This window comes from Melanerpes formicivorus, unplaced genomic scaffold (genome assembly GCF_026170545.1).
Source record: "Melanerpes formicivorus ecotype bairdi unplaced genomic scaffold, bMelFor1.0.p_v2 SCAF_19, whole genome shotgun sequence".
In the NCBI taxonomy this organism is placed as follows: domain Eukaryota; kingdom Metazoa; phylum Chordata; class Aves; order Piciformes; family Picidae; genus Melanerpes; species Melanerpes formicivorus.
In genome coordinates, this window is record NW_027142371.1 from 4,942,980 (window position 1) to 4,956,756 (window position 13,777).

General features: G+C 43.7%; 1 protein-coding gene across 2 annotated transcripts in view; it reads right to left on the reverse strand.

Annotated features, from left to right (window-relative positions):
- Window positions 1-1,812: 1,812 nt before the first annotated feature.
- PREX1 (phosphatidylinositol-3,4,5-trisphosphate dependent Rac exchange factor 1) overlaps window positions 1,813-13,777 on the reverse strand; it is a 166,616-nt gene continuing 154,651 nt past the window's right edge. For both annotated transcript variants that reach the window (XM_068149879.1, XM_068149878.1), the window contains exons 35-40: window positions 13,096-13,210; window positions 12,599-12,665; window positions 11,679-11,866; window positions 10,917-11,019; window positions 10,282-10,349; window positions 1,813-7,570 (exon numbers count right to left, since the gene is read on the reverse strand). In XM_068149879.1, the coding sequence (XP_068005980.1) occupies window positions 7,528-7,570; window positions 10,282-10,349; window positions 10,917-11,019; window positions 11,679-11,866; window positions 12,599-12,665; window positions 13,096-13,210 (584 nt within the window). In that variant the 3' untranslated portion in view covers window positions 1,813-7,527. The remainder of the gene's footprint in view (window positions 7,571-10,281; window positions 10,350-10,916; window positions 11,020-11,678; window positions 11,867-12,598; window positions 12,666-13,095; window positions 13,211-13,777) is intronic.

Genomic DNA, 13,777 nt, shown 5'->3' on the forward strand with positions numbered 1-13,777 from the left:
GGCTTTCTAAAAATTATCCCCACTGCTCTGAACAGGGATTGGTTACTCTCTTGCCCTGTGCTTCTAAGGCCACAGAATTTTACTTCACATCACTGCCATATAAGCCACAGATGGGGCTAGGACCGGGTGTACAAGCTCTCATTCTGAAGATTTCCTGGTGCTGTTTGTTCTCTGCTCAAGACAGCTTGAATCCAGGTATTGAACATGCTGCCCCTCAGCTTGCCTGAACAGTAGAATGGAAAAAAAAAAAACAAAACAAAAATAAATGCAGACATCTCAACTGATTTCCAATAAGCAGGCAGTTACCTCCTCCTCTGGTGACTTGCTGATCACCCAGGTGATTAGGATTGAAAGGAGAAAGAAGGCTGGAAGGAAAGGCTGTCAGCTCCCCAGTGAAAAGGACAGGAACCTGTAAAAACCAGTGTTGCTAAAGTGGGAAATGTTGGGCTTCTGGTGGACTGAGAACCATTGGGCAAGGATCTTAATGCCCTCTGTAAGACATGTTCAGTGCCCCTTTCATGATCTACATTACCCTCAGAGGAAACCTTACTCCTTGAGGTCCCTGTTTCTTAGTTTGAATTCCTTGTGCTTATTTATCTTATTTTTCTGATCATCTTCTTCCTCCTATGTAGAAGTAGTCTCAGAAATAGAATAGGATCTCCTGAAACTTGAGGCACAGCCACACAGCTCTGCACAAATTTTTAGTGAAGGGGAGACAGGCACCAGCTGCCTCATTCTCCATTTTCTCCAGCATAAAACACTGCCTGGAGAGGTGCCCATTACTACTGCTGCCCGTGGTGTGTTGGCTTAGTGTGGTTCTCTGGCTTCTGTCCTAGTGTCATCTTTTAAGGCTGAAACAGGTCTCTTGCTCAGGAGCTACTGAAGTGGAAGCACCTCTTTAAGTTCTTGCAAGTGAAGTGGAAATTAAACCACTGTTCAGATCTAGAAGCTTATCCTTGCCTTATAACAACATGCAGGCTACTAAACTTTAAGGACTTAGAGAATTTGAGAGGGTGATTTTGGCAGTTAGCCAAAAGCTATCCTATCTCAACATGCAACAATGGGACAAACCAGAAATCTGGGGTTCACCACCCAGGAAGCCACAAACAAAAGTGTTCTTGAACCTCTCCTTTGACACGTTTCTCTCAGTTCCTATAAAGGAAGGACCATGAGGCAGGGCTGAAAGGATTTATTTAAATCATGTCACTCTCTTCTTTCTTGGAAACCTACTGAACCCTTTCAGGTGTGCAGATCTAATCTCTTCAGTTGGTTCTTTCAGTGAATGGAAAGTGTCCTCAAATGTAAACCCCTGCACAGTTGGGGGAATCAAAGGCATCAATGCATTTTCCTGGCTCTGTTTTTTGGCCTTTCCTTTTACAGAGGAAGGAAAAGCAATCTAGTTCTTTAGTTTGTGCCCTATAAAGACAGAATGCAGTTGGTACACAGCAGAGGAGAACTCTTTTAATTGTATCTTGTCCCACAAATCAAAAAAAAGGCTTGCCCATGAAATAGTTTTCTTTTTACTTTCTCAATCTTCTTCAAGTTCAGAAGGTTGTGCCTAGAGCAACAGCCCAAGCAGAAATGTCCCCTGTTCAGACAGCTCTCAACCTCCCAAACCCAAGAGGAGTGTTCTGAACCTGTCTAATAGAAGCCCCATTGTTATGACCCTTCTTATTTTTTCTGGCATTGCTTCCTGCAGGGCTGAATTTCAGCTCTGGCAGACACAGGGCACAGAGCACACCCACCACACAAGAGCAGCAAGGCTACAATGACCACAGGCATTAGACAATACAAGGCAGAGAGTCGAACCAATTATATTATCACTTTTATCTTAAGGCAGGGTACATGTGCTCAGTTAAAAATACAGAAATGTGAGGAAAAATATAACACTATTAGTACACCAGACCCCCTCAAAGTTCACTGGAAACTCTCTCTCAAACAGTCTGTACATTTTTATCTTTTTTACAAAACATCTGAAAATGCCAATCCTACAAACTGATAGAAAAATATCTCTGGAACATTTTCCTGAACCCAGGAGCAGTTCTGTTTCATGCAACATCGTCCTCTGTAACTTGTGTCATTCCAGACTTGCCCCCCTGCCCAGATGGGGTAATGGATCTCAGGTGCAAAGTGAGCTGTCAATGCAGTACAGCTCCAGGAATCTTCCTTGAGCTCTCACAGCTGATCACCAATTACCTTCTAAAAGCCTTTTAAATTTGGTCTAACTCAAGGCCAGACTGTGGCCATCCAGGGCCTTTTAGAAGTCTCTTGCCCTCCTCACTGACTTACTGGCTTGTTCTCTGGCAATGCATGCATGCAGTGATTTTTATCTTGTGGCCTTGGCTCATCTGGAAATGTCTGTGCAAGGTTAATTACAAAAAGCAAACTGACTGTTCTAAAACCATTAGGTCCTTCAAGCTTCAATTCAGCACTGAAGCCAATGTAGGCTTCAGAGTACAAAGGCATCACCCACTCCACTGATCAGAACCCAGGGACTGACAAGTCTCCTCTGGCACATTTGACTGCAAGAGCGCAGCAGAGCCTGACTCACAGGGTGTCCAGGCTGAGGATTAGGACCTTCAACAAAGTGTTAACTTATGTGACAAAAGAACTGGCCATTCTTTTACAAACTACAAGGTGCTACTGTGACCTCCTAATTCAGTATGCTCTTGCCAAGACCACATCCTTAACATATTATGTATGGTATTGCTATGTAGTGCTGCTGAATCCTGGGATGGGGCAGAGCAAGTACATCCAAAATCTCCTCAGTCATCTTTCCTTACACCAAGTGCTCACCATTAATTTATTTATGGGAACTAAAAGTAAAGATTTTTCTATCTTTGTGATATTTATCCTTTTGTCCTTTCCCCCTGTTTTTCAAGTTGTTAGAACTACATTAGCTAACTAAAGCACTGCCAGATTTCAAAGCATTTCAGAGTTTTTCCTCCCTTGACTCTTCACAGCATGAATGGAAAGAAAATAGCTCCCCACTTCCCTCCCTGAAATGCACCAGAGAAGGAAGGGGACTTGCTCAGTACAGCATAGGAAGCTGAGACTGAGCACTTGGATATTCCCATTGCAGGACACTGGAATGTTTTCTGCTTGCAGGGGAGACTTTGTTAATATAACACAGTGCAGGGATGCTGTGACAGTACCACCACGACTGCTGCTGCACTGCATTACTCGAAACAGGACTGACTTTTGTATCGGATCAGAACCCAAGGGGCATGACAGTGGTTCCTGCTGCTAATCAAAGACTAGACTTCCCTTCTAAAAAGTGGCAAAACCCCATTTTGCTTTTGGAACACTTTTCTTCCCTGTCAAACAGCTACTGCAGCCTTCTCTGCATGGCAAATCTGACCTCTGTATTTGAATGCTCCACAAACTCTGGGTTTAGATACAAATTGTACTGGGTGATGTCACTCTCAGTGATACCTGATCAGCAGGGCCCTGCCATGCTCTGTGAATAAGCTGCCTTCATGAGCCCTTACTTGGAGCAGGGTGTTTTGGTTTTTTTTCCCTTTTACCAGTAACAGCTGCCAGCTGCATCACACATCTATAATGCCAAGTGTTACAACAGATGAAATACTGCACATGCTGTCAAGGAGGTAGATGTGTCTCAAATGACTCTTACACTGAAATTCTGATTGGTAGGCCTTAGTGTTTTGTATCTTCAAATCACTTTAGAACCATAATTAGGGCTGAAAATACCCCCAAATTAGCACCATTTGCAGATAAAATATGACAGAGGGGAAAAGGCCTTGCCAGAGTCCAGGTGGACTTTTTTCTTTTTGATGTTTTCAGCTCTAACTGTAAATGGGATGTGGATTTGTCTAAGCATGGAGTAGTTCATCTAAAAATCCCAATAGTTCAGTCTGCAAAGGAATGCTGCCATGTAAGCATGTCTAATGCCAACAGATAGCCAAGGCCTAGGTTTGGAAAACAGTCCACACCTCTACAATGCCACAGACAGAGGGGGGACTGTTCATCTCCTGCCACAGCCAGACACAGCTTTTGCAGCCAGGTAGGGCTGGACAGGGCCACCTAGTCTTGCTCAGAGGCACTCCTGTGACTCCAGCCATCACTGCCATGCCTTCTACAAGCTCCATTGAACAGGTTTCTTCCTTTTTGTCAGAGCCTGACAGGATGGGAAAGGTTTCTAGGGTTCAGAAGAATTTTCAGCCAGTATTTATCCCTGACTGCTTGTATTCCTCATGGTTGTATTTGTGTTTAGCTGGAACTGTCTTTACCTTTCTCATTATTATCTTCTCACAAAGACATCCCTTACAGTGCTGTCCTGGGCTAAAAACAAAACATCACCTTCTCCTGGTGTTCTCTTGCAAAATGGTATCCAGATTATTGATACTTTTCAGTATCTCTTCTCAACATCTAGCCACTGCAATGTCACTGAACTATTTGGCTCCTGCACTGTTTCTTGAATACTTCCCCATCCCAACTGGAAATTTCCCTCCTGCTGCAGGCTGAGCTTTCTTGATTCTGTCGAAGTGCACCTCAGTCATCTTGTGACAAGCTCTTTAATCAAGGTCCTTTTGTTATCAATTAACAAGAAATACAGCACAATATTTTCATCTGAGCTAATATTGGTACTGTAAAACTTCATCCTGTTCATTTCATCCCCTTCAGGGTTCAAAGTCCTCCAGGGATTTTTGTGTGCACCCTGCTCTTTCTCTAGACTAGTGCCTCCCAATTTAGCATTACCACTAGCCTGTAGCAGCCCTGCTTCAGTCATTGATGAAGCAAACTCTGTTACCAGACTGATCTGTAAGAAATTCCACTTGCAGCTGCCACCCAACCCCCACTCTCTCCTCAGAATTCTGTTATTCCTTTAGCCAGCTGCTTGCACACCTCATCATCATGCTGCTAGTTTCCATTTTCTCCAATTTGACTGTTTTCCAGATTTTCCATACTTTCAGATCTATGAAATCTGCGCTGCTTGGCTGTGGCAGGCCTGATTCTTACTTTGCCTTTAGCCAGAGAGATGCTCCAGACCTCCTCTACTCTCTGCACTTGCAGGTTAGCTTGCACACTGCCTCCTTATTTTCCATGTGAAACTGGTTGGTTTTCCCCCAGCACTGGAGTCAAACCTTGCAGTTTTCCAGCATCAAACCAGTTTTTCTTTTCTTCTTGAACAGGCAGTCTGCAGTGAAAGCACACCTGCACTGACACCACACGAAGAGGAAGAGTTTAGCTCTACACTGATAGTTTGAACTAATATCAGAAACAAATTTTCCCTTGTAGTTCAAACTTCCAACTCATCACTCCAGACAAATCTCAGAACTGAGACTGTTCAACAGAACAGGTAAGGAACTAGAGGGCAGAACAGAAAGCTACGATCCTGTCTTCTTTCCTTAAAACAGAAACCAACTTTTACTGATAAAAACTTCATGTTTTCAAGAATAGTAGCAGGTACAATGTAGAACAGTGCACAGGGGCAATGCCCTTAGATACTCTTCTGTGTATCTGTAATGTTTGGAGTGACTGCAAGTGTGGGCCAGGATCCTTGATAAACTGTGGGCACTGCCGTGGCTCCACTGACCAGAGCTCATGTAGCCAAAGCAGGATTTTGGCCCATGTGCTCTCTTCACTTCTGGTGTTCCTGCAGTTCTCATAATAAAATATGCATTTTAATTTAAGGACTTGGTAAAGAACCATTCATTTCTTCTTCAGACAGCACAGGGCAAGAGTAACCCTTTCAAAATTAACCCCAAGTGCACTGAAATCATGACCTGCTCCCCGGGCTGCAGTACAAACTGGGCATGCAGGACCAAACCCTTGTATCCTACAGCTGGCCACTGGCAGGTTTAACCCAGTTCCCTGCAATGGGCTTCTGTAGGTCTGAGGAACCAGGCAAGAGAGTGAAACAAAACCACCTTCCTTCCCCAAAACTATTTCAGTCTCTCAGTGGAGGAAAAACAAGAAATTGCAAAAAAGATGAAACACCTGCACCTCCAGCTGTGTCATGAGCCATCCTCCTCTTGAAGTGCAGCCCCCTCCTACCCAAAGGGAGAAGTTTAGGTTTAGTTTCTGAGTTGGTTTGGATGTTAATAAGGTAAAACTAAGCCAGCTTAAAAAAACCAAACAAGGTCACAAATAAAAACCCCAAACCTTTATTTTCTAGGATATACATCACTGCAAAGCACTTCTGGCTCTCCTATGAAGGGTTTTATTGGAGGCTGTGGAGGAAGAGAGGAAAGGTGAGTTCCTGTACACCCTCTACTGACACTGCTACAGCTGCAATCCCTTAGGGCTGGGCGGTGGTATTAAGGCACTCACTCCAAGAGAACCTGATTTCTGTCCTGAGACTGCTGACATGTTGCAATTAGTTTCAGCCAGTAACATGGAGGAGAAAAAAAATAATCACTGTGCTTAGGATAATACTGACAGAAGGGAGAACAATTCTTCTTCAGACAAGGAAAAAAATAAAGTACAGTATATACACAATTCCTTTTCTCTTTTAACTTAAAAGCATCCCTAATACATCTTGATAACTGTATTAAAGACTACTTAAATACTGAAAAGACTTTAAATAATGTAGATCTTTTGTTTTCTTCAGTAAACTGGGAGCAGCTGTGTAATTGCCAGCATCTTGGTCCCATTTTAAACAATATAATTTTTATTTAAATCTTGTATATATAACAGGATCAAAAAACCACATATTCCACTCCACATAAATAAGTATATAGTTCTTCTGACCTGTTTTAAAAACTACATCTGTTCACATCATCAGATTCTAAGACTGCGGTTTGCCTTTGTGACGGTTCCTGCCAAATCCTTTGCTCCTCCTCTCTCTGCTCTCACACAGCGCTGTGGTTCCAGAGTACATAGCAGGGCATTAGTAAAAAGAGTTAATCAAAACCCAGAAAGCTACAGTAAGGTGAAGTGATGTTAAGGACTATGGAATGTATACTCTGCAGCATCGAGAGATCAGTTCTCGTTGGGCTGAAGTGGGAAATGACTCCAGAAGGGCTTCTTCGTGTTCATACGTGAATAAACCATAGATTGTGCTATTCCTGGTTCAAAGTGCAGGTCAGTTCATGGAAAGGTGGTGTTTAGGAAGCTGCTGCTCAAGGACGCTGACCAAAGTTACGCTGGCAACAGAACCTATGCCAGATGCAGCAGAGGGAGAAACATGTCACTGGGGATCTCCTCACCCAGACTGTGTCTGGAAATCCACAGCGTGCAGGGGGCAGCACAAAAGCCCTCAGTAAAACCACGCTTTGTCCCTTTGCCAGGCATCTCGCAGTGGCCGTGACATCCACCTTGGTGCTCTGGTGGTGTTTTCAAGGATTTCTTCAAGAAGTCAATACAAGAATCCCTGCACATGCTACAGGAGTTCAAAGGCAGATTCCTGGTTGCCTGGGTCCAGCAGGTTCATCTCCTACCAAAGCAGAGCAGTATCTCCTCTCTCCGGATTCAGCACCATCAGTGTCAGTCAGCGTGTGTCTGCAGACAGGGCTGCTCGGAGCCAAATGCTTTAAGCATGCTGCAAGGTAGGTGTCTCTCTGGTTACAGATCTCCATCTGTAGGTGGCTGGCACAACCTATAGAGTCTTCAAGGCAGATGAAGAGAAGGGTAATAAATATCATCAGGATGATAATAGTTACAGGCATAGTATGAGAGAGTCACTTCTCCTTTGCCATTCCACAAGCTTTACAGGTAATCTGGTATCAAGAACAGCACTATTGTCAGTTTGAGCAATTGCAAATCAATGCCTAGTGCCACTGGTGACCTGGTCACAGTATCACTAAGGTTGGAAGAGAACTCAAAGATCATCAAGTCCAACCTGTCACCACAGACCTCATGACTAGACCATGGCACCAAGTGCCACGTCCAACCCTCTCTTGAACACCTCCAGCGATGGTGACTCCACCACCTCCCTGGGCAGCACATTCCAATGACGAATGACTCTCTCCATGAAGAACTTTCTCCTCACCTTGAGCCTTAGTCACTGAAGTATCTGCACTCATTGTTTAAATACTAGTTGAGACTTTCCATTAATCCTTTTTATCTTCAGCCCAATTTGGGTCTCCAACAACCCTTTCTCTCAATTTCTCTTGTTTTAAATTCTTGTTTAGCATTTTTCCTCATGAAAGAATTCATCCCTCATATAGGCTGGGACCCCACACAGATAAAAGCACATGTGTGCTTATTGACACAGTTGAACAAGCTGTAAAAAATCAGTAATTTGTGTATTCAGAGAAATGTTTTAAATTAAAAGATTAGCAAACTGAGGCCAGTGGTTAAACCTAAGCACATCATGATTGTCTGTGGAAGCTTTCTCTTGGCTTTTCTTCTCTACATGTGAACAAGCTTAAGACCTTTATAACTTCTTTTTCAAAACTGGTACTACAGAGTTGAAAAACCTGCCTGGCTGGAAGACACAATCCTGAGCATTAACATTAATTCAGCACATCTCCTTTTAACTTTGCTCAGTTTTATTTCACATTACGATGATGGAAGCCAGCAGGAACACACAGATCTAAGCTTTATTGCCCTGAAATAATCCAAGTCCCAGAATTTGTCATTATGATTTAGAGTGTATACAAAAGAAGAGAAATGCCTCACTTATGATTTGTTTGTAAAGCTGTTTCTTTTTGAACATAGCGTGCTGTTACGGTCATAAAAATGGAGCTGAAGTAATGTACAGCCATTAATAAGGCCAAATAATCATGCTGCTAAAACGCTGATGTACGGCACTAGGGACACGGTGTAGGAGCCAATGCTGACTATTATTTTATTCCTTTTGAAACAGCAATTGCAATCCAACAGAAGAGTAAGGCTCCAAGTGCCAAATACTGTGCTTTTTAAGGTCTCTCAGAAAATAAACCCAGGCCAGACTGTTACAGTAAGGATCACCACAGCCTCTGAATTCGTTTCCTGTAAACATTTTGAGGAGCAGAGAGGGGGGAAAAAAGTGGCAGCACTTGTTTGGGCTCACTCAGAATCCATAATGGGTGGACAGGACAGCAATGCTTTAAGGAAGTCTTCCTGATAGCGTATTAAAAGTGTTCTTTGGAGGACTCTAGCACTAGCAAATACACTTGCTCTGGCTGAAGGGATGGCAGAGATTTTACTGGATCTTTTCTGATGTTGATTCTTGCAAGCTACAACTGGTTTGCATTCCTGTAATCAATGATCTTATTGAGTAGAATCAGACATTTCTCTGATATCTGTAGAGTGCTAACACTGTCTTCTAGTCAAAACCATCTATAACCCTTGGCAACTGATCTTCCCAAGAGCTGAGTTACTCTATGGTTACTCTGACTTAAAGTGCTTACCCTTAAATCACAGTACCACAGTATAACTAAGGTTGGAAAGGACCTCGAGGATCATCGAGTCCAACCTATCAACACAGACCCCATGACTAAACCATGGCACCAAGTGCCACGTCCAATCCCCTCTTGAACGCCTCCAGGGACGGTGACTCTACCACCTCCCTGGGCAGCACATTCCAATGGCTAATGACTCTCTCAGTGAAGAACTTTCTCCTCACCTCAAGCCTGAACTTCCCCTGGCACAGCCTGAGACTGTGTTCTCTTGTTCTGGTGCTGGTTTCCTGGGAGAAGAGACCAATCCTTCCCTGGCTACAACCACCTTTCAGGTAGTTGTAGAGGGCAATGAGGTCACCCCTGAGCCTCCTCTTCTCCAGGCTAAACAATCCCAGCTCCCTCAGCCTCTCCTCATAGGGCTTGTGCTCAAGGCCTCTCCCCAGCCTGGTTGCCCTTCTCTGGACACGTTCAAGTGTTTCAATGTCCTTCTTAAACTGGGGGACCCAGAACTGGACACAGTACTCAAAGTGCGGCCTAACCAAAGCAGAGTACAGGGGCACAATGACTTCCCTGCTCCTGCTGGCCACACTATTCCTAATGTCTTCTGCCACAACTGCACAGTCAAGCTCTGCTAAGCATGCAGTGGTATGAGTCTGTGAATTATCCCTGCAGACCTGCTGTCACATTTGTCAGCCAGGACTTTTCCTTTCTAAGCACCACACGGATGGCTGTCAGTCACTGGCTTCACCAGCTCCCAGCAGCAGTCCAAACCTGACCCTTCTCACTGATCAGATATGGCTTTTTGTCAGAAAATGCTGAAACCTTAATCTGCAAATGGCAAGCAGCACTTGACAGGGCACTTAATTCAGGACAGAGAGAAAGAAGAACAGGAGATTTTTATATCCTTTCCCCACTACTGCTACTAAGGAGCTGTGGTTATACCAGGAGCTGTTACAGAAACACAAACAGAATGCAGGATAAAGTCACCTACCGAGGTGCACACTGTGGCATTTGGTCCATCACTTTCAGATTCTTGGCAGAGATTTCAACTCTTGGTCCCTAAGGAAACAGAAAATTTATGGCACTGACAGTATCGATAAAGCATCTGATCCTTAGGGGAAAATATTATAATGGGAGTATGGTTTCTATCTGAGAATCCATTAACTACTTTCAGAAGATTGGGAATCCATTGGGTGGATACATTAGTCATCTGTGTTTACTTAAAAGATGGAATTAGTCCCACAGCACTTTAGAAGCACTGCTGCCTAGCACGAGGGAATTCCTCTGATTTAACACTGTGGTTGAGACTTGAGGTTTTTATACACATAAATTATCTTAAATATACTGGGTAGTTTCTACTTTCTACCAGACAGTTTCTACTTTCTACCCATCAAGACAAAGACTTTAAATAACATCCACTGAGGCACTGGTCTGAATGGCCCTAACAGTTGTACAGGCAAAGTGAACTTGATCCTGTCAGATGTGTGCAGCTGCTCAGCCATCAGTTTTGGCTGCATGGGTCTGTAGTACACAAACCTCAGTGGCACATGGAGGCAGACTGGTGTTTGTGCAGTGCTGTTACTGGAACGAGACAGAGGTGTGCAGCAGACACATCCAAACCCCCACCTGCTTCCTCATGATGTCTGTGGCTTGCATGATGCACTTGGGCAGAAGGCCGTGACTCCGAGCCAGGATGGCTGCTTGCTCCAGGGACACACTCAAGGTACTTCTGGACACAGCACCAGGAGAGATGACAGATCATATTTAAAACGTGTCAATGGGTACATACACTGAGCCCTTAGGTGTGACTTCTGTTAGCTAGTGTTCTTAGAGTCCCTTTTTTAGGGGCCTTTTAACTTACATAGTTGTACAGTGACCTCAGTCCTGCAATTCCAGCCTCCTCCCACCTAGACACTGCAATTATTTGAGTCTGAGGCAAAGCTGCTGCGAGGCTTTGCTTCGCTGCTTTTCTGCACTGAGTCACCAAGTTACTCACACACGAGTCTCTTCTTTACTCAGTGGTTCTGAGACACTGGAAGAGCAGTGATGTGCTTGCACGCACCAAGATTATAAAGCTAACTGTGAGCAGTTTCCCACATTTTCAGTGTGCAACTGAAGACAACACTGACTGTAAGAGGATGAGGATCACTCAGGTGCACTGGATGATGCACTCAAACATTAAAAAGTTTGCCTATCAATATTAATAATTAATAAAAACATTACAAGCCACAACCTACCCTAAAATCAAGATGGCAGTAGATTTAGCTCCTTCTTATATTCTCTTATGCCCCATCTCTCTATTGAACAGAATCCAAGACAGTGCTCAAATCTCTAGACAGGACAAAAGCTCTCAGCACACCAGCAAGAGGAAGGTTTCTGAGCTCTCACCTCTGCATCCCCGTGCCACACATAGTGATCTGACAGGCTCCAAGCCGGTAACAGAGCTCAGAGGATATAGGTAGCAGGCCAGCCCCTGATGTGTTACTGCTGGAGTATCCTGACTGGGGTGGTTTTGTGTGAATGAAAGACTTCATCAGCCGGCAAAGCTCATCCATTGCATTAATGGGGCGAATAAGCTAAACAATGCCATAGAGAGAAACATTAGTGGCACACCTCACACCTTCAGCTATGAAGACAGTCACAGTTCTTTATCAAATGCCTACACTCAAAAATCTACACAGTAACTGCCACAGTAACAACTCTTGCCTCTATATGAACGTTAGAAGTGGAAGAATACAAACAATTACTTCAGTTTGGGGCAATTATTTTTGCAATCATCACAAATCACACAGATTGCTCACAGTGTACAGTACAACTGCACAAAGTGTCTCTGCTTTCTGCCTTCCCTGCAGTAGCATTTAGTGCATGCCATCCACATCACCTGCACCAGCTGGACACCCAGCCTTCACATGGGCAGCTGGGAAGTGCTATTTCCCTGTTGCTTCCTTCTCTAGCTGTGAACAAAGCAGGACTTGCAAATTGAACATTTGCTCATTTTCATACATCTGTGTGAAAAGAAGATGAATTCATTCTGTCTTACATCAGATGTCAAATTTAGCAGGGGCAGTCAGGGTGATGAGAGTCCTGTCAGTGCCTACATGAAGGGGTGTGCATCTCCCCCAGTTTTGCACCTTTTCTGCAAAAGAACTGTGGCCAAGCTGCAGCTCTTCAGGGCAGGGAATACTCTTTAAATGATGTTTGGGTTTGTACAGGTCTGCCAAGTGGGTATCCTATGCCTGGGATTTTAGAGGTGTAGAATTAATAGTTCTATGAGAGATTGACTATAGAAACAAATACAGCAGCAATACCTGGTCAATCTTCACTGCAGTAGTATTGGAATCAGTGGGCAGGTTTGATCTCTCTAGGTAAAATGTCCTGCAAAAAGGCCAGCAAGGATTACATTAGCTGCTGTGTCTCACATCAAGCACATACATGTAGATAGTATCCTGCATAAAACATCTGAGAAGACTTTGCTAAATATCTTGTACTTCAAAATCTCCTTCCCTTAGCATTTTGATTGCAGTAATTTACAGAGCCTGTATTAAACTATTCCAAATTCCCACCTTCAAGTAATTCTACCTCTGAACTTAAATTAGACAGGAATTTCATGCTGTGGAGTGCACTACTTCAGGATGAGCTCAACTAGGGGAGGGAAATTAACAAGCTTCCCATGCAAGGAGGATCTCCAAAAATCCTATTTGTAAAGAGACCACGAGGAGTGGAGTATCTTTTTCACTAAATTTGAAGTCCTTAGCAAAAAGTGAGCTTTTGATGTCTTTCAAGGCAAAGGAGAAGCATGAAATACCTGAGTTTACGGTAGTACTGCTGCACTTTTTCAAGTGAAATCCCATTAATTTGCTGGGGAAGTTCTTCTAGAGATGAGCCAGGTGCTTGTGATTGCCCCTCCATACTCTCCAGAGCTGAAGAAGAAAACATTTTACTAAACTTATCTTATTAGTCTTCCTTTTGTTCATTCATTTATCTCTGCATCCTCTCTCAGCTCAGCAAATGACTGGTTAGACTGACTCTGTTACCACTTAAACTGGATCCATTTCCCAGTGTGGGAATATAGTGTAGTGACAAAGGTGAACTTCACAGAAAGCAGCTCTAACAGCAGTCACTTCCCATTAATGCCTACTTAATGGACATGTCCTGTATTGCATTTTGGAGCATTTGCTTATCAAGTTCATTTCCAGCCCAGATAATTGTCATGGTGTATGCTTCTAAAATATCTTTCCAAGCCTGGGAACTTCTCCTGATGCCATACTAGCTCAGGTTATCCCTGTAGTCCAACAGAATGTCTCTCTGGCCTTTACAGGAAGACAGAAAATAAAGGCCCAAACAAGAACATCTTATTCTCATGACTGTTCTACTCTAAAAGCTAGCACTCCCCAAGTCTTCCCAGAGCATCTGTTTCATAGCTATGCCTGTAGGTCTCGGCTGCATTACACAAGGGCTTCATGGTCACTACTTTGAACCTTTCAACA